Source organism: Motacilla alba, chromosome 9 (assembly GCF_015832195.1).
Source record: "Motacilla alba alba isolate MOTALB_02 chromosome 9, Motacilla_alba_V1.0_pri, whole genome shotgun sequence".
In the NCBI taxonomy this organism is placed as follows: domain Eukaryota; kingdom Metazoa; phylum Chordata; class Aves; order Passeriformes; family Motacillidae; genus Motacilla; species Motacilla alba.
The window spans coordinates 23,848,552-23,872,491 of NC_052024.1; the positions used below are offsets into that span (position 1 = coordinate 23,848,552).

General features: G+C 49.2%; 1 protein-coding gene across 2 annotated transcripts; it reads left to right on the forward strand.

The window, feature by feature from the left end:
* The first annotated feature begins 7,956 nt into the window (after window positions 1-7,956).
* Window positions 7,957-23,703, forward strand: CARD8 (caspase recruitment domain family member 8). Of its 2 annotated transcripts, none has more exons than XM_038146465.1 (15): window positions 7,957-8,064; window positions 10,188-10,219; window positions 10,945-11,010; window positions 11,481-11,531; window positions 12,996-13,043; window positions 13,135-13,178; window positions 13,294-13,343; window positions 15,046-15,266; window positions 17,299-17,549; window positions 18,617-18,751; window positions 18,991-19,129; window positions 20,233-20,286; window positions 20,394-20,477; window positions 20,971-21,240; window positions 22,270-23,702. In XM_038146465.1, exons 1-15 carry the CDS (start codon window positions 8,036-8,038, stop codon window positions 22,287-22,289), a joined length of 1,494 nt encoding a protein of 497 aa, XP_038002393.1. In that variant the 5' UTR covers window positions 7,957-8,035; the 3' UTR covers window positions 22,290-23,702. The 2 variants fall into 2 exon arrangements, with proteins under 2 accessions (XP_038002393.1, XP_038002392.1); XM_038146464.1 differs by lacking the exon at window positions 7,957-8,064 and adding an exon at window positions 8,701-9,510 and having other exon boundaries at window positions 22,270-23,703.
* The last annotated feature ends 237 nt before the right edge of the window (window positions 23,704-23,940 follow it).

Consider the following 23,940-nt stretch of genomic DNA (forward strand, 5'->3'; position numbering starts at 1 on the left):
TTGCTGCTCCACTCAGAGACCTTCAAAGCCTGAACATCGGGGTGGGGACCGGGGGAGCGCTGCTGGTGACACCGAGGGGCGGCTCTGGAGCTCCCCGGGCCGGGATCAGGGGACTGAGCTCGGGGACAGGGGCAGAAGGGGCTGGGGGTGGCTGATGATGGCCTCGGAGCCTCTTGCTCCACATAAATCCAGCCCGGCCACCAAAAACCAGCAAATGATAAATGCTCTGCACTGGCTGAGCCCAAAACCAGCAAATGATAAATGCTCTGCACTGGCTGAGCCCAAAAAATAGAAAATAATAAATGCTCTGCAGTGGCTGAGCCCAAAAACCAGCAAATGATCAATACTCTGCAGTGGCTGAGCCCCAAAAAGAGCAAATAAATGCTCTGCAGTGGCTGAGCCCAAAAAATAGCAAATTATAAATACTGTGCAGTGGCTGAGCCCCAATAAATAGCAAATAATAAATACTGTGCAGTGGCTGAGCCCCAAAAGAGCAAATTATAAATACTCTGCAGTGGCTGAGCCCAAAAAATAGCAAATTATAAATACTGTGCAGTGACTGAACCCCAAAAAAACAAATAATAAATACCGCGCAGTGACTGAGCCCCAAAAAGAGCAAATTATAAATACTCTGCAGGGGTTGAGCCCAAAAACCAGCAAATGATAAATGCTCTGCAGTGACTGAGCCCCAAAAAGAGCAAATAATAAATACTCTGCAGTGACTGAACCCCAAAAAATAGCAAATGATAAATACTGTGCAGTGACTGAGCCCCAAAACCAGCAAATAAATACTGTGCAGTGGCTGAGCTCAAAAAATAGCAAATAATAAATATTCTGTAGTGACTGAACCCCAAAAAACCAGCAAATGATAAATACTGTGCAGTGGCTGAGCCCCAAAAGAGCAAATGATCAATGCTCTGCAGTGACTGAGCCCCAAAAAGAGCAAATAATAAATACTCTGCAGTGGCAGAGCCCCAAAACCAACAAATGATAAATACTGTGCAGTGGCTGAGCCCCAAACCCAGCAGATGATCAATGCTCTGCAGGGGCTGAGCCCAGGACTCCAAGCTCTGCTCCTCCAGAGCATCCTTCCCCTCCCTGTGCCACTCCAGGAGTTCCAAGAGAACATTTGGTGCAATTCCTGCAGGTCCTGTCACGTTTTGGGCTCTGGGATGGCACAGCCTGGAGCAGTGTAAAAAATGGGGTAAAATCAGTGAAAATCCTGCAAAACCCCCGGCATGATCAGCAGAGCCAGGCTGGGCCCCTTTTCTGCACAGCAGGAGCTGCAGGGACACAATTCTGGCTCTTTCAGCCCAAAGGAGATGTTGGATTTTTGGAATGACAATTTTTGATATTAGTGTTTCTTTTTAATAATAAATTTATTGCTACAAATAAGATTCATTTATTTAAATTGTATTTCAAATAAAATTAATGATTAAATTATTAAATCCATTTATTTATCAAACAATAAATTATTTATTATATTATTTATTTATTTATTTATTTATTTATTTATTTATTTATTTATTTATTTATTTTGGTTTCTGATGGGCCGGGAGGGATCCAGGGTGGGGAGCTGTTGCCATCTGCAGGCAGCTCCGGGACAGATCCCTGTGGAAACCGGGGAGGGAATCAGCGGGTAATGGTGGGATCCAGGAGCAGCCGGGAGAAAAAAATCCCGCTTTTTAACCCCATTATCCCAAACCCAGGCACATCTCGGTTGTCCCAGCACCAGTATTGTTTATTATAGATATTGTTATTATATATTATTTTATTTATGTTTATTATTTATTTATTTAGTTTATTTCTATTTACTGTTTTATTTTATTATTTTTTTAAATTTATTATATACTGTTATTGTATGTTGTTCGTTTATTTATTGATTATTCTTTTTATTTTTGTTTATTTATTGAATTTTTCATTATTTCATTTATCATCCATATTGTTGCAATGCTATCTATATACCCATAAAATATTTGCATTGGGTACACATATTAAATCATTTTAGAGCTATTTAACGTGTGTCCCTAATAAAATATTCCAACAGAAAACACCTAATGCCCCAGGCTGGGGCTGTGATTGTCCCCTGTGCTGAGGCTCCCCCAGCCCTGGGGCACTTTTGGGTTCCTCACAAGGAGCTGGAGGGGCTGGAGCGTGTCCAGGGAAGGGAATGGGGTTGGGAAAGGGGCTGGAGAATCCTGAGGGAGCTGGGAAGGGGCTCAGCCTGGAGAAAAGGGGGATCAGGGGGGACCCTGTGGCTCTGCACAGCTCCTGCCAGGAGGGGACAGCCGGGGGGATTTGGGATCCCAGGGAACAGGGACAGGAGGAGAGGGAACGGCCTCGAGTGGAACCAGAGAGAGTTTAGGGTGGATTTGGGGGAATTCCTTCCTGGAAAGGGGTGTGCAGTCCCATCCCTGGAGGGGCTTCACAGCCCTGGGGAGGTGGCACTTGGGGACACGGGCAGTGTGGCCCTGGCAGGGCTGGGAATGCTCGGCCTGGATGCTCCTAAAAACCCGAGAGTGATTTTCTGTCTCTGTGCTCAGGGACTGACACGAACACCAGTTCTCTGAAGCCGTGAGTAACAGTTTCACCATCCTCTCTCAGGCGAGCTGGGGCAGAAACTCCACCCTGGAGCCCGGCCCAAAGGGCTCTGTGGTTGTGATATTTTATGAAAATCCCTTTGCTGGGATTTTCTTCTCCTGAGAAGCTGAAGGGCCTCAGCTTCAAGTGTGAACAATTTGTGATCTGCTGCTGTGGGATGCAGCAGGTGCTTCCTCCATTGCTCAGTGTGGGATGTTTCTGCTTGGTGGCCAATCCAGGGGGCAGCAGCTCTGGGACTCTCTGGAGTCACAGAACTTTGTTATTCATTCCTTTCTATTCCTGCCTCGCCTTCTGATGAATCTTTCTCTCTGTTCTTTGTAGTCTAGTTACAGTGTGGTCTTTTTAATGTAATATATATCATAATATAATAAACCAGCCTTCTGAAATGGAGTCAAGATCTCTCCTTCCCTTCACCAAGTCCTGACTGCCCTGAAGACCCACGGCAATAAAGCCCCACAGTGGCTGTCCCGTGGTCCCACCCTGGGATGTGTGAGGTGAGGTGAGGTGCCCTGTGGTTGTGATATTTTATGAAAATCCCTTTGCTAGGATTTTCTTCTCCTGAGAAGCTGAAGGGCCTCATCTTCCAGTGTAACCAATTTGTGATCTGCTGCTGTGGGATGCAGCAGGTGCTTCCTCCATTGCTCAGTGTGGGATGTTTCTGCTTGGTGGCCAGTCCAGGAGGCAGCAGCTCTCGGGCTCTCTGGGAGTCACAGAACTTTGTTATTCATTCCTTTCTGTTCCTGCCTCGCCTTCTGATGAATCTTTCTCTCTGTTCTTTGTAGTACAGTTATAGTGTCTTTTTAATATAATATATAGTCTTTTATATATAATTTATAATATTATTTATTATAAATTTATAATATATTATAAATTTATTATATTATAAATGGTTATATTATTATAACATTATAATTATATAAATTATAATATTATAATTATTATAAATTATTATATTATAATATAATATAATATTTATAATTTATATACAATGTATAGTCTTTTTAATGTAATATATATCATGATATAATAAACCAGCCTTCTGAAATGGAGTCAAGATCTCTCCTTCACTTCACCAAGTCCTGACTGCCCAAAAGCCCCACGGCAGCAGGGCTCTGTGTGAATCCTGGGGCTGGGCTGGGGCTGCCACGAGAATTCCCCATTTCCCGACCGAGGGCCTGGGTGCCCAGCTGGGCACGCAATGCCAGCCCTCCCTGCCAGCCTGGCACAGGGAATTCCTCGGGGAATTGCCACAGGAGCCCTCAGGGCTTCCCGCAGCGCTCAGGCAAGAGCTGCTCTTCACGCTGAAATTCCTTTAAAAATGGGAATCCCTGGAAGAGCTGAACAATCCATCCCAGCCCGCAAACCCTCCTCGACCTCCTGAGAAAAGAGAAATAGCTGGGATCAGGAAAGGGGGGGTTCCGGGAGTTTGCAGCAATTTTTTGGCGCCTCTTTCTTATTTTGTGTTTAGTGCTCTGGTAAATGCATGAATTGCTCAAATAGCACCCAAAAAGTGAATGGATACCTGCTGAAAGCAGGGATAATCACAATAATAGTGATGATGGAGGAAAGATTAGTGAAGATTAACAGGAGAGGGAGGAAAAGAAGGAGAGGAGGAAAAGAAGATTCAAAGAAAGGAAGGAGAAGAGGAAGAAAGAAGAAGGAAGAAGAAAAGGGAAAAAGAGGAAAAGGAGGAAAAGAAGAAGAGGAGGAAAAGAAGATTCAAAGAAAGAGGAAGAAGAAGAGGAAGGAAGAAGGAGGAGAAGAAAAGGAAGAAAGAGAAAAAGGAGGAAAGGGAAAGGGAGAAGAAGAAGTGTCATGAACTCCTGTGCTGAAAAACCTCTGGAAAACCCCGATCCAGCCTGCCAGGGAAGAAGGAAGGCTGTCTCTTCTCAGCTCCTCAGACACTCCTGCCACCCTCCACAAATCTGCTTCGGGCTCTGGATTCTGGGATTTACCCCGTTTTTAATCCTGGGATGGGTGTGGGGCTCAGGGCACGGAGCTGCAGACGCAGAGGGGCTGTGGGAGGCTGGCCCTGCCCCGGGTGTCCCCAGAGCCTGGCTTTAGGTGACAAACGCCCGGGCACCCCAGGCCGTGCCTCCCGGCCCTGCAGGGATGCTCGGGTGCCGGGGCTGGGAGCTCCGGGAGCAGCAGGAATTCCGTCCCCTGCAGCTGCAGCCTCACGCTGCTTCCTTTGCCACACAAAGCCTGGCTTGTGAGTGCCAGCAAAGCCGGGCCCCGATCCGTCCCTGTCCTTGGGATAAAAAACCCAAGGGACTCCTGGGGCGGGAAATCCAGCAGCACGAGACCGGGTAAACTGGGAACGGCTCTGGGGGGAACTGGGACGGGTTTGCCGGGGGGTCAGACCCTCGGAGGAAAACCGGGAACTGGGATTTCTCAGAGAAAACTGGGATTTCTTAGAGGAAAACTGGGAACTGGGATTTCTCAGAGGAAAAGTGGGAATTGGGATTTGTCAGAGAAAACTGGGAATTGGGATTTCTCAGAGGAAAACTGGGGAACTGGGAGTTATCAGAGGAAAATTGGGATTTCTCAGAGGAAAAGTGGGAATTGGGATTTCTCAGAGATAAACTCAGAACTGGGATTTCTCAGAGGAAAACGGGAACTGGAGAGGTTTGGGCTGAGCTGCCCCGGGCTGTGACAGTTCACGGGATGTTTATGGCATCGTGCTCGGCCTGGGGACGCCTGGAGAAGCTGGAAAACATGGCTCGGCCGCGCTTGGGAAGCTCCCAGCAGCATCCCAGGGATGGAGCTGGGAAAACCAAACCGCTGTGAGTAACCCCACCTTCCCCTCCTGCCCTCTCTCCTGCCCTTTCCTCGTTCATTCTCTGTCCCGGGTGATTATTTACTCCCAACTGTCGTTGTGCCGTGAACTTTTCCCACTTCCTTCAGTTTGTTCCAGGCTGGATTTGCGAGTTGTTTACTCGCAAAGGGGATTTCCTTCCCTGGCACTCCCAGCCCTCCCCAAACCGGCCCCTCCGCTCCCTTTTCCAGGGTCTCCCATCCAAAGCTGGGTTGGTTTTTTGGGTTCCCATCAGTCTGACACCCCCCCTTTGCAGCCCGGCTCGTTCCTGAGAGCTCTGCACACGGAGCTCCCTGGGAAGATGGATTTTCCAGAACTCTTCTGGGGCTCCAGAGGGTGGGATTTGGGGTGAAGGGCAGAACTGAGGGGGCTCCCAGTCTGGAATATTCCCAGGAGCTGGGAGCTGAGCGCTCGGAAGGCGCCGGGAGCAGCGTCCTGTGTTTGCTCAAACACTTAGCTTTGTTTATGGAGTGTGGGGTTTCCTGCCCACCCAGGGATGCCAGATGTTGGGTCTTCACGTCCCGGATTGGGGTGACCCCCAAAGATGGAAAAGTCTCTCCTCCAACCCATGCCCTCTAAGAAAGACTCAGCAGTCCTCTGTTGTCCGTTCTCAAGGTAGTTTATTGTTGGTTATCTAAAAGATTCTTCTCCTGAGCTGCTGTGGCCCGTTCAGCAGCTCAGACAAAGGCACACTGCCCTCCCAGGGGGCTGGTGCCATCTTTGATATCACACATTACGTACTACATCTTTATACTTTTCCTCCAATGCCTGCTATCCATATTGAATGGTGACTTTCTACTCTAGACCAATCTGCGAGTGCCAACATCACCAAAGACATGGAGGCTGGGAAGGAGAAAGGAAGTGGACAGGGCACACCCAAATCCCTCCATCTTAGAACCCGTGTACAAAACTTGGAGCCCTGCGTACAAGGCTTAAACCCCTCCTGTACAGCACTCAAAAATCCAACCCTTCACTTCGTGACTATCTCTACTATGCTATCTAACTTGTGTGTGTGACTTGTAATTCTTCATACAGAGTTGGTAATTTGCTCCACGGGCTAAGATCAAAACCCCACGTGTGTCTTTGGCTGCTGCCAGGGTCTCAGAGCCCCCTGCCAGCGGCTCTGGCCATCCAAGGCACCCAGAGGAGAGTCCTGGGTTCCGACAATGGAGATGATTTTCCTTTCTGCTCTGGGCCCTGGGCAGGCGCACGGAAGGGTCCCCCCTGCACCCCGAGCTGCTCTGGGCTCAGCGCGGGGGTACAGGACGGTGCTGAGGCGTGGATGGGGCTGGACCAGCTCTTGGGGTGGGGGAAACACCCCAAAGCAGCAGCCGAGCCCCCTGCCCGAGGGGCACAGCCCAGGCGGCCTTGGGTGCTCCCAGCCCGGGAGAGCCGGGTGAGCGGAGCCGGGGGAGCGGAGCCGGGGGAGCGGAGCCGGGGGAGCGGGGCTTTCCCTGCCTGCGGCTCCGGAATTCCCCCGGCCAGGGACTGCAGGGGGTGCCCCCGCGGCTGGGGACCCGGGATTCATTGCTCTGCTGAGATGCCCCACGAGCATCAAAACGCTTCTGGTTAAAAGGCTTTTATTCCCTTTCTATTCCCTTTTAATTGCCCTTTTTATCCCCTTTTTGTTTCGTTTTGTTTTGTTAAAAAGGTAAAAAAAAAAGTCTGAATACACTGCAGGTTTGGGCTAGTTTTCTTTTTCTTTTTCTTTTTCTTTTTCTTTTTCTTTTTCTTTTTCTTTTTCTTTTTCTTTTTCTTTTTCTTTTTCTTTTTCTTTTTTTCCCCCCTAAGCAGCTCTGCCAGCAGCCGGCAGATCCCGACGCGTCCAAGGCCGGGTTGGACATGGCTTGGAGCAGCCCGACCCACGGAAATTGTCCCTGCCCGTGGCACGGGGGGTGACACCAGACGAGCTTTGCGGTCCCTTCCCACCCAAACCATTGTGGCATTTTAGCACGACACGTGTAACAACACAAACATCTCAATAAGCGACACGGAATGCGCCCAGAACATGAAAATTATCTTTATATTTATGAAAAATATATAAATATTATAGAATATTATATATAAAATATAAATATTTTATACAAATATTATAGAAAATATATACATATATAAGACATAATATCTATTAAATACATAAATATTATAAAAATATATAAATATATAGAGAAATATTATCTACAAAAATATTATATAATATATAAATATAGAATATACGATATCTATAAAATATATAAATATTATAAAATATTATATATAATATATAGAAATATTTTATATATAAACATTATATAAATAGATAAATATATCATATATAACATCCACAAAATACATAAATATTAGATATAAAATATAAAAATATTTTATATATAATATTATATAAAATATAAAATATATAATAGATTTATATTATATTTATATTTATGAATTACACCGGCTGTGTCCGTACCTACGCCGAGGAGCGACAAGGAGGGGGGCGAGCCGGGACCCCGGGGGCGCGTCCGGGGCGTGTCCGGGGAGTGTCCGGGGCGTGTCCGGGGCGTGTCCGGGGCGTGTCCCGCCGGCCCCGCCCCCCACGCGAGCAGGACGCGGCCGTTCCCGCTCGGTGCCGCTGCGATGTCCGGCCCGGCGCTGGAGCCCGACAGGTGAGCGGGGCTGGGCCGGGCTCCCCGCGTCCCCCGCGTCCCCCGCCATCCCCCGGTGTCCCCCCCGTGCCTCCCCGCCATCCCCGCGCGGCTGCGCGCCGTCCCCCGCCACCCTCCCCGCTCTTGTCGCCTCCCTCTCTCCCCGTGCACCCCCTGCACCCTCCCGCTGTCCCCCTGCACCCTCCCGCTGTCCCCCTGCACCCTCCCGCTGTCCCCCTGCCCCTCCCGGTGTCCCCCTGCCCCTCCCGGTGTCCCCCTGCCCCTCCCGGTGTCCCCCCAGCCCCGCCCCCGCATCCTCCCATCCCCCACCCACCTGCATCTCCCGCATCCTCCCGCTCCTCCATCCCCTCCCGGCCCCCCCCCGTTCCCGGGCACCGAGCCCGGAGGGTCCGTGCCGTGCCCAGAGCCCCTCCCGGTGGCCGGGGGTGCCCGAGCCCCGCCGTGCACCTGCAGCGGGGGCTGCGAGCCCCGGGCCGCGCCGGCGCTGCAGACAAAGCGCGGCTCCCGCTCCGCCCCGGGCTCCCGCCGCCTCCCCCCGGGCTCCCCCCGGGCTCCCCCCGGGCTCCCCCCGGCTCTCCCCGGGCTCCCGCTCCGCCCCGGGCTCCCCCCGGCTCTCCCCGGGCTCCCGCCGTGGCTCCGGTGCTGCCCAGCCCGGTGTTTATCTGCCGTGCCGTTATCGCGCTCGGGGAGCGCGGTGCCCGTTCCTGGCCGCGGTGGATGGTTGAAGTTCGTGGCCGCGGTGGATGGTTGCCGTTCGTGGCCGCGGTGGATGGTTGCAGTTCGTGACCGCAGTGTATGGTCGCCGCTCGCTGCCCGCCCGCCTGGGCGCTGCTGTTGTTGTTTCTTTTTCCCCCCCGCTCCTCCCCGCCCCGTGTGTGCGCTCCCTGCCAGCGCGGGAGGAGGGAAATGCAGCTGGAGGGCTTGGAGAGAAGCGGGTTAGCAAGCCAGCACTTGGTGGAAGGGTTGAAGGGTTGCACAAACACTGCCGGCCCTGGAGAGCATCCAGGCTTCGTCCGAATCCTCCAGATAAATACATTTACTCTTTTTTTTCTTTTTTTTTTTTCTCCAAGATACGCTTTGCAAGAGCAAACTGTTGTGTAATTCCTTGTGGGGGAAAAGCTTTCCCACTTCTTCCTGCCCTTGGCCCAGAAAGTTTTGCAGCCCCTTTGCTTTGCCAGGACCCCGCAGCTGGCGTCGCTTCCCTGAGCTCCTCAGGAATCCTCACTCTTTGATTTTCCTGCCTCTGCCATTCCCATCGATTTATTCCTTTTCCGATGCCGTGGCTGAGGGCCCTGGTGTGGCCCCCCTGGTGATGCCCGCTCATCCCAGACGTGCTCCAGGAGCTCCCAGGGTGGCCAAAATCAGCCCCCAGAGCCGAGCAGCTCCCGCACCTCGGCCCCACCACCCCCAGCATCTCTGGGACTGCACTGCCACCTTCACACCTCCGTAAGAAAGGGCTGGATGCTCCTTCCCTGGATTTTTTTCCTTCCCTGCCTGCTCCTGCAGCTGCCCCCGGGCAGGGTGGAGGTTCTGGGATGTTCCCTGGTGCCACCACGGGCGCAGCAGAGCTGGATGTCACCTGCTGCTTTATGGTGGCTGCACCCAGGGCCATTCCCTTCCTCAGGGCAGCTTCCCTCGGCTGCCTCTGCCTGCCTGATGCTGTGGAGCTCCTGGGAAAGGTTTCCAAACAGGATTTTGATCCGTGGGTGATGCACACAGCAGGTTTCCCCTCTCCAGGGGTGGATGGAGGTTGGTGTGGGTTGGCCACAGATGGGTCTGCTGGGGAGCAGAGTTTATCTGAGTTTATCCCTGCCTGCCTGCCTGCCTGGAGATTGGTTGGATTGCTCCCAAATCCAACGGGCACTTGGCACGGGGTGCTGCTGCTTGGCAGCAGGGGCTGGAAGCAGGAGCTGGTGCCAGTGGGAACTGTGTCCAGGTGTCCCCAAGGGGGCCAGCAGGGAGCCAGGGCAGGGCTGATGCTGCAGGAGGTGGATCCCCAGCCCCCATCCCAAGGCAGCTCCCGGATTCCCGAGCCTGGGAGCGGTGCCAGGGGAGGGAGCTGGCAGTGGGAGTGTGGGAAAGGGCTGGCAGAGCTCTCACGTGTGCCTGCTTTTGTCTTCCAGCGGGGCAGAGTCCCTCTCCTCCGACGAAAAAGGTACAGGGGTTTTGGGAAAACTGGGAGTGGGAATTCTGGGACTGGCTTTAAAAACCAGTTGAAAAAGTACAGGGATTTTGGGAAATGCCCATCCTTGGGAGTGGGAATTCTGGAACTGGCTTTAAAAACCAGTTGAAAAGGTACAGGGATCTTGGGGAGTGCCCATCTTGAGAATGGGAATTCTAACACTGGTTTTAAATCCAGTTGGAAAGGTACAGGGATTTTGGGAAATGCCCATCTTTTGGAATGGGAATTTTAAAACTGGCTTTAAAAAACCATTGAAAAGTATGCTGATTTTGGGAAATGTCCATCCTTGGGAATGGGAATTTTAAAACTGGCTCTAAAAGCCAGTTGAAAAGGTTTTTGGGAAGTGCCTATCTTTGGGAATGGGAATGGGAATTCCAAAACTGGCTTTAAAAACCAGTTGAAAAAGTACAGGGATTTTGGGAAATGTCCATCACTGGGAGTGGGAGTTCTGGAACTGGCTTTAAAAACCAGTTGACAATGTACAGAGATTTTAGGAAATGCCCATCCTTTGGAATGGGAATTCTATAATGGGCTTTAAAACCTTGGAGTAAACCCTTTCTTTATGGATTCCTTTGGTTTTTATGCTGGGTTTCAAAATGCCTGTCCTTTTGCTATTTATTCCCTTTCTCTGAGTACAGAACTGGCAAGAGAAGAGTTCAATTCCTCTCCAACTTTTACTCCCTGCCTTTCCCTTGCAGAGGTGACCCCCAATGGCATGGAGGGATCGGGATCGGGATCGGGATCGGCCGAGGAGCAGCCCGAGGGTGAGCCCACCATGGCTCAGGGATTTCCTCACTCCTGGGGTGGTGTACCTGCTCCTGCCTCCCACATTCCACATCCCAAAACACGTCCCTGGCTTTCCAGTGCTGGTTTCTCTTCAGATGATGTTTGTGAGGATAATTAATTAATTGATTGGTGCCTCCACACACGGCTCCCACCAAGGCTGCTCCCACCTGCCTTGGAAAGCCATAATTTGACTGGGATGTGCCATGGGTGGAGCTCCAAAACGATCCCAGGTTGTATAAAACATGGGAATTCGGTATTCTGAGCACCCTTCAGAAGGGCCTGGGTGACCCCAAGGTCTCCCCTGCTGCTGGATTTGATGCTCTGATGTTTTTCTCTGCCTCAGTAGTTCTTTTTTTTCTGTTCCATTACCTAACCTGCTGCCTGGCCTGATGGATCCAAACCTCTGGGTGGATCCTGGACTCACGTTCCACCTGTGCCTGTTTTTAAGGAGAAGCCAGTTCTGAGGACAGCTCCAGCAGCAGCTCGGAAGAGGAGTCAGGTGAGCAGGACATTGTGATTTATTTACCTTTTTTAAAACTGATGTTCAGTTTAAACCAGCTGCTTCTCCTGGGTATAATCTCACAGTTATTAGGGAATGCCAACTCTGATTGCTTTCCCAATAAATTTTTTGGGAGCCAATGATTTTCTGTCAATGATCAAAGGGCGGCAGCTCGGAAGAGGAGTCAGGTGAGCAGAACATTATGATTTATTTTTCTGTTTGCTTTTGAAAAACTGATGTTCAGTTTAAACCAGCTGCTTCCCCTGGGTATAGTCTCACAGTTATTAGGGAATGCTAGCTCTAATTGCTTTCCCAGTAATTTTTTTGGGATCTGGTGTTTTCCTATCACTGATCAAAGGGCAGCAGCCTGTGCTGCTTTCACCTTGCAGACACTGCACCCCAGACACAATGCCCACGGATATTTTTACACCACAGCAGTTGTCCAAACACCAAGAGGCCATAAATTTCCTCAAAAGTTGGCAACAGAAGTGGCCCAACAGGATGGACAGGAAAATAATGAAAGGAAGCGTTTGCTGCTGGTGGGTTTGCGCTTCATGGGATTTGCTGCCAGCAGTAATGCTGGCTTTATGTAACACTGATCATTTAACAATCCCAGGGGTTTTTTCTGGGCAGCTGCAGAGGAGTGGGGTGGAGGAAGGCTGGGTGAGTGTGGTTTGTTGTCCCTGTTTTCCCCAGGAAGGCAGCTCGATGGCAGGAAGGATTCCAGGCTGGCCCAGGCAGCAGCTCCATCTCTTTTGGGGAAAGGAGCTGCTGGAGAGCATCCCTAGGAAATGAGGGTGGAGGCCAGGAGCTCCCAGAGCTGGGAGTGTCCTGGTGCTGCTCCAGCCCTGCTGAGCTGGGGGCTGGGCCAGCAGGGCTGGGGCACACAGCCAGGGCTGCCTCTGCCTTCCTGCCTCTCCCAGCCCAGGGGGGCTTGGGGTTCCAGGATAGCCTGGGACAGCCTCCAGGCTGCCTTTGTCCTGGCAGGGAGCTGGGATGGGGAAGCAGCTGATCCTAGCAGCTCCCACATCACCCCTCAGGACACAGCCTTTGGCCTCTGCTGGAATCCCATCCTGTTGGGTTCAGCCAGGAGAATCCAGGCGCTTTTAGGTCATTTCAGGGGCAAACACCCTGCAGACAATGTGGTGGTTTTTTGGGAAAGCTGTTCCCAGTTTCCACTCTGGGGGCTGAACTTTGTCCTTGGCACCACGAGGCTCATCCCAGGATACATCTTTTTTTATCCCTGTGAAAATTCCCAGGAGTTTGGGCAATTTAGGAGCTTTTGGCAAATTTGTGTCCTGATGTTCAGCTTCACCCCCAGGCTGGGCAAAGCCTGCAAGGACTCTCAGGAATGCTCTCCTAAGGTGAATTTGAGCAGATGGAATTGTGGGGTTGTCCTGGGTGAATGTGGGAGCGGAAACCCCCTGGACACTGAGATATTTACTCCAAACTCCTTTTCCCTAGATGAAGAACAGGAGGAGAAGGAGCCCCCACCTTACTGCAATGAGTCAGGTAGGAACAGATCTCCTGAGGGTTTTTTTTTAATTTCTGGCTGTTTAATTACTTGGTTTTTCATGAGCTCATCTTCCTCTTTTCCCACTAGGAGGGAGCTGCTTGCCACCCTGTGAGCACTGCAGGAATGAAAATGTAGGTTTGTGGGGGAAAACAACACCCACTTACTTTGCATGAGATCATTTGCAAACTGCAGTTCTGCTCTCTCCTCACCTTTTTAAAGATAATTTTCTTTTAAATCTATTTCCAGGACCAGAAGGAGCAAGTGACCCCCAGGAGACTTGCTGGAGGACAATTCATGTATGCATTTTTTTGGTGTAATGGGTTTGAGTTTGCACTGTTCTCACCAAGGTGCTTTTGGTTGGGCAAACAGCTCATTTGCTGCACAAATGCATTTGGATCCATACTGGGAGGCGCACCCAAATCCTTAAAAATCACAGTTTAGAGCCTGTGCTGCCTCCAGATCCTGGTCCAAGAGAGCTCCTGGGAGGGTTTTCAGAATGCTGCCGTGTCCTGCTGCAGAAATGACCAGAGGCAAATTTTCATGTGCTTGTTTCAGCCTGGCTGCACAGGAGGCATCGTGCCCTGCTTCACCCTCCCCTTCAGCCCTGCCTTTTCCTGGGATGCAGCCCTGTCCTCCCTCTGCCTGCCCTGCGGGATGTCCATGCAGGACGTGTCTGCTGCTGTTGGTGTTATCCACACGAAACCTTGGCCCTGACCCGAGCCCTGCGCGTGAGAGCAGCTCCTGGCAGCTCCTGGCACTGGAGGTTTTATGCCAAACTCTCCTTTCCAGCTGCCTTGCACGGGCTGGCTGAGCCCTCGCCCGTTTTCAACAGCACCAAACCAGCCTGTGGGGTCTTTGCAGGGCAGCCAGGATGAGGGAAGAGATGAGAATCCTGACTCCATGTTTCAGAAGGCTGATTTATTATGTTGTCATATATATTATATTAAAAATGCCAAACGAAAACCATACTGAAAGAATAGAGGAAAAAAAATATCAGAAAACTAGATGAAAATAGAATAGAATAGAATAGAATAGAATAGAATAGAATAGAATAGAATAGAATAGAATAGAATGAATAACGAGGTCCTGTAACTGACCAGAGAGTCTGAAGAGCTGGACTGTGGTTGGCCATTAATTAAAACAACCACACCAGACCAACCCCAGATCCACCTGCTGCGTTTCACAGCAGCAGATAATCATTATTTGCACTTTGTTCCTGAGGCCTCTCAGCTTCTCAGGAGAGGAAAATCCTCGCAAAAGGATTTTCATCAAACATGTCAGTGACGAGGCTGGAGCAGGCTGTGTGCCCCAGCTGGAGCGGGAGGGAGCCCCTGGGCAGCCCTGGCAGCTGGGGGTGCCGAGCGCTGGTGACTCAGAATCACAGAATGACAGGAAATGAGGTTGGAAGAGAACTCCAGGATCATCGAGTCCACCCCATGCCCCAACACCTCAACTAGGCTACAGCACCAAGTGCCATGTCCAGTCTTTTTTTAAGCACATCCAGAGATGGTGATTCTACCACCTCCCTGGGAAGACAATTCCGGTATTTTATTATTCTTTCGGTAAAATTTCTTTTCCTTTTATCCAATCTGTACCTTCCCTGGCTGTCATGGTTTGGCGCTGGCGCCAACGCCATGAAAACACACTCCCCCTGGTATCTGCTGTGAGATGTGACCAGAAATAGAGCAAAGCAGGCCTCACCCTGGGAATAAAGGAGAAAAAACTTCATTAACTTACAACTGTATGCGCACAGAATTCAACATGGAAACCTTTCAAAAACCAGGAGAGAGTTCCCCTGGGAGCCCTCTGCTTTTACCCCCCGTGCCCTCAGAGGCGTATCCGTATCCTCCTGGCCACACCAGGTGCCAATATTCGCATCCGAGCACCCATGGGTTTGACCACCGCCTCCCAAAAATCTCACTCCCTTCCCAAACCGCGCCCCTGGCGCGGCTCGGGGCCGCGTCCCGGCGTGCTGCCAGCGGCTGCCTGTCCCTGCAGGGTGCAGCTGGACGCCGAGGGCTCCTACCAGTGCAGCAGCACCGGGCTGATTTTCGAGGTGACGGGCGCCGCCAGGATCACCTACTCGCTGCTCTCCTGGAGCAAGTACGCGCGGCTGGTGCAGCGGCCCTGGATCGTGGGGGGGCCCCTGTTCGACGTGCGCTGCTCGGCGCCCGCCGCGCTGCTCTCCATCCACTTCCCGCACTGCCTCTGCCTGGGGGGTGAGTCCCTGCGGCCGGGGGGACAGGGGGTTCAGAGGGCAGGAGGCTGCTGAGGAAGGCAGCAATTATTATAATAATTATTGTAATTATATATTATATATATACATTATATATTATATATTATATATATAACCTGTAATATATATTATATAATTATATATAATATATATATTTCAATATATATTATATTTATTTTAAAAATATATTGTATATATATTAATATATATTGTATATATATTTTAATATTTATTTCATATATATTGAATAAATATATATTTTTATATATTATTAAATATATTTTTAATATATATAATTTTTTGCAACAGCGAAACTTTCTTAATTCCTTAACTTAGAACAAATAATATATATATTATAGATTGTAATTTATAATATATATTGTACATAATATATATAATATATTATAATAGATTATATATTATATATATGATATTATATACTATAATATAATATATAATTCTATTATATATAGTATATAATATATATGATAAAATTATCATAATATAATTATATACTGTATATATGATATGTATTGAATATATAATACATAATATAATATATAATATAATATAGTATCTATAATATATTCTATATATTATATAGAATATAGATATAATATATAATATATATCTATTATATAATTATATTATTATAATTATTGTTATATTATATAATATATAATATCTATTTTACATAATAGCTAAAATAATATAGTATATAATTATCATAAAAAGTAATTATAATTATTATATATTATTGTTATAATTCTCCTCCCTCCAAATTATTACAGTTTTGAAATTTAGGGGCTCTCAGGCAAAGATATGGGAGTAGGAATAACAGTCCTTTATTAGTAAAAAGATTAAAAAAATAGACAGATATTGTTGAGAGGGGAATGGAACTGAAAACAAGTTTCAAAAGGTGGCGTTACAAAAAAGACTGAGGGCTTTAGAGAAACGGAATTATGAAAGATACATTGTAGTAAAACCCACGAAAAGTAATTTTAAATGATTGGCTTTAAAACATTTACAGTCCAGTGTAACAAAAGCTAATAAACCAAAACCATTTATAATATATCATAATTTAAATATAATTAACTTCTAATCATAATAACTTAAACTATAAATTATCTCACCCTTCACATAAAATAAAAAGTTTTTGAAAGACCTCTCAGTTACCCCATCTCTAAGTAAAAAAAGAAACCTAATCCAGCAGCAGTAGTGCAAAAAACACTGCCAGAGTCAGAACAGGCCCTGGCCCCCTGTGTGTCAGGGTGGTGGCAGCAGTGCCATTCCATGGGGGCTCAGCCCTCCTGCAGTGCCAGCTGTGGCTCTGCTGGAGCAGGGATCCTGCACAAGGGGGGAGTTTCCTCTGGAGCTCCAGGGCTGCTGGAGATGGGCCTGGGCTTCCTCCCCTGGGAATGCAGGGCAGGAGAAAGCTGCTCCTCTGGGAATGCAGGGCAGGAGAAAGCTGCTCCTCTGGGAATGCAGGGCAGGAGAAAGCTGCTCCTCTGGGAATGCGGGGCAGGAGAAAGCTGCTCCCCTGGGAATGCAGGGCAGGAGAAAGCTGCTCCTCTGGGAATGCGGGGCAGGAGAAAGCTGCTCCTCTGGGGATGCGGGGCAGGAGAAAGCTGCTCCTCTGGGAATGCGGGGCAGGAGAAAGCTGCTCCTCTGGGAATGCAGGGGCTGCTGTGCTGTTCCAGGCTCAGATTGTATCCAGGTAGGAATGCTTGGCTCCTCCCCTGGGCGGAGCATCTCCCATGGGATGATGGAATTTGATCAGCCCTGCAGGGACACTCAGTGGCCATGGACAGCAGATAATTAATAATTAATGATCCTTTAACAGAAGAGATCTGGAGGGAGGATTGGCTGTGGAGAGATAAAGAAAACTGCCCCACGGACAGCAGAGAACTGCCCCAGCTCTGATGGGTGGTGGTAGAACGCACACCCCAGCCACAGCTTGGCACAGGGACACGTGGGGACATCCTGGGGGTGCTGAGCCCGGGCTGTCCCCACAGATCACGGGGCTGGCGTGGCCTTCAAGGTGCTGCACATCAAGGGCGGCGGCGCGGCCATCGAGCCCTCGGCCGAGTTCTCGGCGTCGCACGTCAAGTGGGTGGTGAGCTCCCTGTCCCCCGTGGGACCCCTGATCCACAGCCAGCAGCCCCTGCAGTACCACGGGGCTGTCATCCTCTACAAAGCCATCGACGAGCACCCCTCCCTGTCCTTCTGGGTCTACCTGGCCACCAACAACGACTCCTTCATCAAGGTACGGCCCGCGCTGGGAGCTGCCCGTGGGGAGGGTGGGTGAGGAGTCCTGGTTCCATGGTTTGGGTGGAAGGGAGCTTAAATTCTATCTCATTCCACCCTTGGATGGGCAGGGACACCTTCCACTGTCCCAGGCTGCTCCAGCCCCAGTGTCCAGCCTGGCCTTGGGCACTGCCGGGGATCCAGGGGCAGCCCCAGCTGCTCTGGGAATTCCATCCCAGCCCCTCCCCACCCTCACAGGGAACAATTCCATCCCAATATCCCATCTAAACCTACAGGGTTTGAATTTGAAGCTGTTCCCCCTTTTTTCTGTCGCTGCATCCCTTGTAAATTGTCTCTCTGAGCTTTTCCATTTCCATTCTTTATCCGAGTCACTTCTCCCAGGTGACAAGAGGACACAGCCTCAAGTTGTGCCAGAGGAGGTTTAGATTGGCTGTTAGGGAGAATTCCTTCAGGAAGGGGGTGGCCAAGCATTGGAACAGGCTGCCTGGGGCAGTGCTGGAGTCTCCAGTGAAAATCTGGGGATTTGGGAAAGCAGCTGACAATGGATTCCCCCACGGGCCACCAGCTCTCCTGCTGGCAAGGGTCACGTCAGCAATGCCCCCTGAGGAGAGCAGAGTGCTGCTGCAGAGGAAAGAGAGGCCACGGGGCTAACTCTGGATAAAATTCCAGCTTTAGAATATTCCCTGCCTTGCCCTGCAGTGGGTTACAGTTAGGAAATTGGGTTTGTGGGATCATTCAGGAGCTCTGGCAGCAGCAGGACTTCAATTCACCCTTTTACAGTGAGGACAGGGGCAAAAACCTTCCTTTCACTCAGCTTGCAAACTCCCTTACCTCATTTCACCCCCGTGACAGGACAGCTGGAGAAGGTTCAGTGGTGCTTTCTGAGTGTGGTGGTTATTCCACAGCTTTCTGGGAAGTTCGTGGGGCAGATCATGGCTGTTCTGTAAAGCTGGGGCCAGAGAACAGCCCAAGGAGCCACCTGAGCACAGGTTTTAGATGTTAATTCCTTTACTGAAATGAGCCACATTGAAATATTGAGCTTGAAATGGTGTTTTTAAATTTTAGGATATCTCAAAGGCTGTAAAACACTCGAAAAGGAAATTTGTTCAGATTGAAAAGCCCCCTGTATGCCAAAAATTACTGCAGGAAGGAAAGAAGTACAGACTGATCTGTGAGCCAGAGGCTGAAATCACTCCTGAGGTGAGTCCCTTACACAACCCTCACCTCCTGCACTGCAGCTTCCCTGGGAATGTGGCACAAAGAGGAACCATTTGCCTCTTAGAGCCCTGAAATTTTGGGATGAAATCCTGATGTCAAAGGCAACAGCAAAACACTGGGGAAATCAGAGTTTGGTTCGGCTCTCTCCCAACAGCCAGTTGCCTTCTCTTTCGTTTGTTTGAGGTAAATATTTACTTTTATTTTATATTTCTGTTGCGCAGGAGATCGAATTTGTTGATGGGTCACTGCTGAAGCTGAAGAGTTACTTCGAGGTGTACTTGGAGAAGCCTGATGACTTCACCTTGTCCCTGGTGGAGCAGGACTCGGATGAGACCGTCTGGAAAGCCAAGCTGAGGGAGAGTGAGTCCTTGGCACTGAGGGAACGGGCTGGGATGGGAGGACCTCGGAGCCCATCCAGTTCCACCCCAGGGACACCTTCCAGTGTCCCGGGCTGCTCCCAGCCCCAGTGTCCAGCCTGGCCCTGGGCACTTGGCCCCAGCTGCTCTGGGCACCCTGTGCCAGCCCCTCCCCACCCTCCCAGGGAGGAATTCCTTCCCAAATCCCATCCATCGATGCCCTCTGGCAGTGGGAGCCACTCCCTGTGTCCTGTCCCTCCATCCGTTGTCTCTCTCCATCTTTCCTGCAGCTCCTCCAGGCCCTGGGAAGCCCCAGTGTCACCCCAAAGCTTCTCCTGTCCAGGGTGAACCGTGCCAGCTCTCCCAGCAGAGCTGCTCCATCCCTCTGCCCATGGAGTGGTGTCATTTGGAACTTAAGGACCATGCAGTTCCAGCCCTCCTGCATATCATTCCATGTATTATCCATAGAATTGTGCAATTTAATAAAAAATTGAAATATTGCATTTTAACTTGCAATCTCTCTTGCCCGTTTGGGCCTGCTGCAGCACGGGGAATAAAAGGGGAAAAATCTCCTTCTATCAAACCTGAGGGGTTGGGATCCAGCCCTTTGTGGCTTCCAGTTGTTTGTCCTTAGGGCTTCTAATTAAAACAAGAGGATTTTTTTTCCAATTTTGTTTGCATGTTATTTGCAAAATGCCTAAAAATTGGTGGACCAGGTTCTGCATAAGAACTGTTCAAAAAATTATAAACATATAAAGCTTTACTTCATCTCATCTGTGGTATTGTTTTTTATGATAAATGCATTTAATTGTTTTTTAATTTTTTAGTTTTTTATGAGAAGGTTTAGAAAATTTTTAGCTTTTTTTTTTAGTTTTGTGCTTACTTTTTGAGGGGTTTTTTGTGTTTTTAAAAGTTTTTTAGTTTTTTATGAGAAGGTTTAGAAATTTTTTAGCTTTTTTTTCGTTTTGTGCTTATTTTTGAGGGGTTTTTTTTGTACTTTTTAAAGTTTTTTATTTTTTTACATTTTTACAATTTATTATTTTTTTGGAGCTGGGGCCCCGCGCTGGGAATTCCCCACTGACATTTCCCTGCTCTGCCCTTCCCCAGGGGACTGGATCCACTATGACCAGAACAAGAACGAGCAGAAGAGGAGCACAGGCAGTGAGTGACCCTGCAGGCAGCCGGGGTGGGACCCTCGTGCCCCTCTCTGGCTCTGGGCGCAGGGGACAGCAGTGACAGCAGTGACAGCGCCTCTGCTCCCTCCCCAGGTGTGAAGAGGAGGAAGCCAGCCCTCAACATCCTGGAGGAAGAGGGGCTCCACTGCAAAAAGCAAAAAACTGGCGGCACTGCAGGTGGGAAAGGACCCGGTTGGGGTTTGGTGGCCTGGGATTGGAACCCAGCTCGCTTTTTCTGAGGTTTTTCCCCGAGGAATGGTCCAGGCTTGGGCAGGAGCAGCTGGAAAAGGGGCTGGGGGTGATGGTTGGCAGCGGCTGGACATGAGCCAGGGGTGGCCAGGGAGGTCCCAGGGCTGTGATTGTCCCCTGTGCTGAGGCTCCCCCAGCTCTGGGGCACTTTTGGGTTCCTCACAAGGAGCTGGAGGGGCTGGAGCGTGTCCAGGGAAGGGAATGGGGTTGGGAAAGGGGCTGGAGAATCCTGAGGGAGCTGGGAAGGGGCTCAGCCTGGAGAAAAGGGGGATCAGGGGGACCCTGTGGCTCTGCACAGCTCCTGCCAGGAGGGGATTTGGGATCCTATCCCAGGGAACAGGGACAGGAGGAGAGGGAACGGCCTCAGGCCGGGCCAGGGCAGGCTCAGGGTGAATTTTGGGGAAAATCCAATGTTTTTCAGATGGAACGGGAGCAAAAAGCTTATCAGACAAACAGCTGCTGGTGATCGCCAAGCTGCTGGACCGGCACTGGAGGGAGGTGGCCATCGAGTGTCTGCAGATGGAGATGAAGGACATCGATGACATCCGGGCCATGGAGCAGGACGTGACCATGCAGAAGCTCCAGGTGCTGAGGAAGTGGAGAGACAGGGAGCAGGACCACGGAACTGCAGAGGCTTTGCAGAGGAGCCTGGGGGAAAAGGCCACCTGCGAGATCCTGCAGGCGCTGCAAGGTATCGGCTCCCGGGGACCGCACCCATCCCGTCCCAGCTGGGTGTGGGAATTCCGGCAGGGAATTTACCAAATCACCGCTGCACCGTTTGTTCTGGAGGTCAAAATTGTCTCCTTTCCACTTGCAGCAGGGACTCTATTTTTTTTTGGTGGTGTTTTTGTCCTTCAGGGACTGATACAAAATGAAGATTTTTGCCCCGAGCGTGGAGAGCACTCCCGCCATGACCTGGGTGTCCAAAGCAGTTCTTGGGATTTCCTGGAAGTCCTAAGAGGACCTGTTTGGGTCTTTATTTCAGGAATGGGTGATTAATGGTGAATTAACACCTTCCCTGACGGAGGACTTGGTGGTTCCATCCCATGTGGGGATGGATTCCCAGTCCTTTCTGTGGAGTTCTTATGTTCAGTTCACCTTCTGCAAATCCAGGTTATTCCAGGAGCTGGGAGTTATCCCTGCCCATGGCAGGGGTTGGAATTAAATGACCTTTAAGGTCCTTTCCAACCCAGACCATTCCATAATTTTATGGACTCAGCCAGCCAAGGGGAATTGCCTTCAAAAATTGATTTTTTTTTTTTTTTTAGAACAGCAAAACTTTGTTCTTTCCCAATTCCTTAACTTAGGACAAAAGGAAATGGCCTCAGGGGAGGTTCAGATTGGATATTGGGAGCATTCCTTCATGGAAGGGGCTGTCCAGGCCTGGCTCAGGCACCACCCTGGAGGGATCCATCAGAGGCGTGGATGTGGCACTGGAGCTGTGCTGGCCTGGGCAGCGCTGGGGAATGGTTGGACTGGATGGTCTTGGAGGCCCTTGCCAGCCTAATTCCATGATTAAACTCTCCCTGGAAACAAGCTGGGGATCCAGGGGAGCTGTCCCTCTCGGGCTCTGTGCCGCAGCCTCGTGCTGCCTCGGGGCAGGGGGTTTAATGCATTTATTTTTCAACTTCAATATATTTAAACCCGGTTTCTCTCAGTTTGAGCCTTGCAGGAGCTTCCAGAGGTCCCACAATCCAGGTGTGTTTTTCCTTTCCCTCAGGTTTCCTGGCTCAGAGCTGAGCCAGCTGGAGGAGGAGGAGGAGGAGGAGCTTCCCAATCCAACCATTCTGCTCCCCTGGGATCCTGCTGGGACTCAGGAATGTTCCTGGTGGGAAGTTCAGGCAGGATCCTCCAGAGAACCGTGAATGGAATTTGGTGTGGGTAGGAGCCACTTCCAAGGCTTTCAGGAGAGGTGGATCCCAGAATCCTGGGCTTCACCCTCAGGGAAAGCCACTCCAGGAGGACACCAACACTGGGAGAAGCCACTTGATCTTTTTCATCAGCTGGAAAAGATTTTTATTTCCATCAGGGAAAAACAGGGAGAAGAATTCCCCTGGAAACTTTCATCCCCTTCCAAAAACCCACTGAACTGCCAGAATCGTGAGGTGCATTGGATTTCTCATGGATCAGGGAAGAGGAATCCAAAACTTGTACCAAATTCCTTTGCATAATCACTGTATATATGGAATTATTGTACAGATCCTGGGCATCCAGTCCTTGGTAAGCTGTGGTTCTGCTTCCTGAGATTCCCAGGGATGGGAACACCACTGTGAACTCCAGGCAGCTCCGAATTTCCCCATGGAATTTCTTCTTCCCTCTTTTCTGTATAGCTTGTCTCCATTTTCTACATGTGTAATTCTTTTTTTTTTTTTTTTTTTATGAAAAATTTTTATACTTCTTTTTGTAATTTTTTTTTTACTTGATTTATTCGAACTTGGATAGAATTTAGGTGCTTAAAATGTGAGGAGCCGAAATGCCTGTGCTGCAGGATTGGAAAAAAAAATGGGGAAAATGGAATTTGCAGAAGATAGGAGTGACCAGATCCAGGATTGTCTTGTTTTTAAGGCTGTGGGATACTTGGGATCATCTTCCTCTGTGTATGTTTGGGAAAGGAAAACATACTTTTGAAAAATAAGGATTAAACAGGAAAAAATTCCTTAATTTCCTTCTGAATTTTGATTTTTGTTTTGGTTGGATGAAGTGTTGGGAAGTTGTTGATTTCCTGGGAAGAGGAGGAGGAGGATGGAAGTTGTTCCTCAGCCTCTGGAAAAAGCTGGAGGTGCCACCAAAGGGGTTTTTTGGGATGGAAATCCCAAAATCTCCCATCCCATTCCAACCTCTGCCAGGGGCAGGGGCACCTTCCCTATTCCAGGTTTTTCCAAGAGGGAAACTTGGATTTTGAGACCAATTACAAGGAGGTGCCTTCCCGTGCCAGCAATATCCAAAGTGCTTCAAAGGATCCATGGTGGATCCCAAGGGACAAAAAAATCACCGTGGTTTTGAAGGAAACCTTGATTTTATTAGGCAATAAATAGAATAAATAGGGAATATCATAAATAAATCATGGGCTAGAATGGAATATCATCATAAATAAATCAGGGAATAGAATGGAATATCATAAATAAATCCAGGAATATTGTCATAAATAAATCAAGGAATAGAATGGAATATCATAATAAATGAAGGAATTTCATAATAAATAAATCAGGGAATATCATCATAAATAAATCAAGGAATAGAATGAAATATCATCATAAATTAAGGAATATCATCATAAATAAATCGGATTATAATCATAAATAAATCAGGGAATATCAAATAAATCAAGGAAGATCATCATAAATAAATCAAGGAATATCATAATAAATGAAGGAATATAATAATACATAAA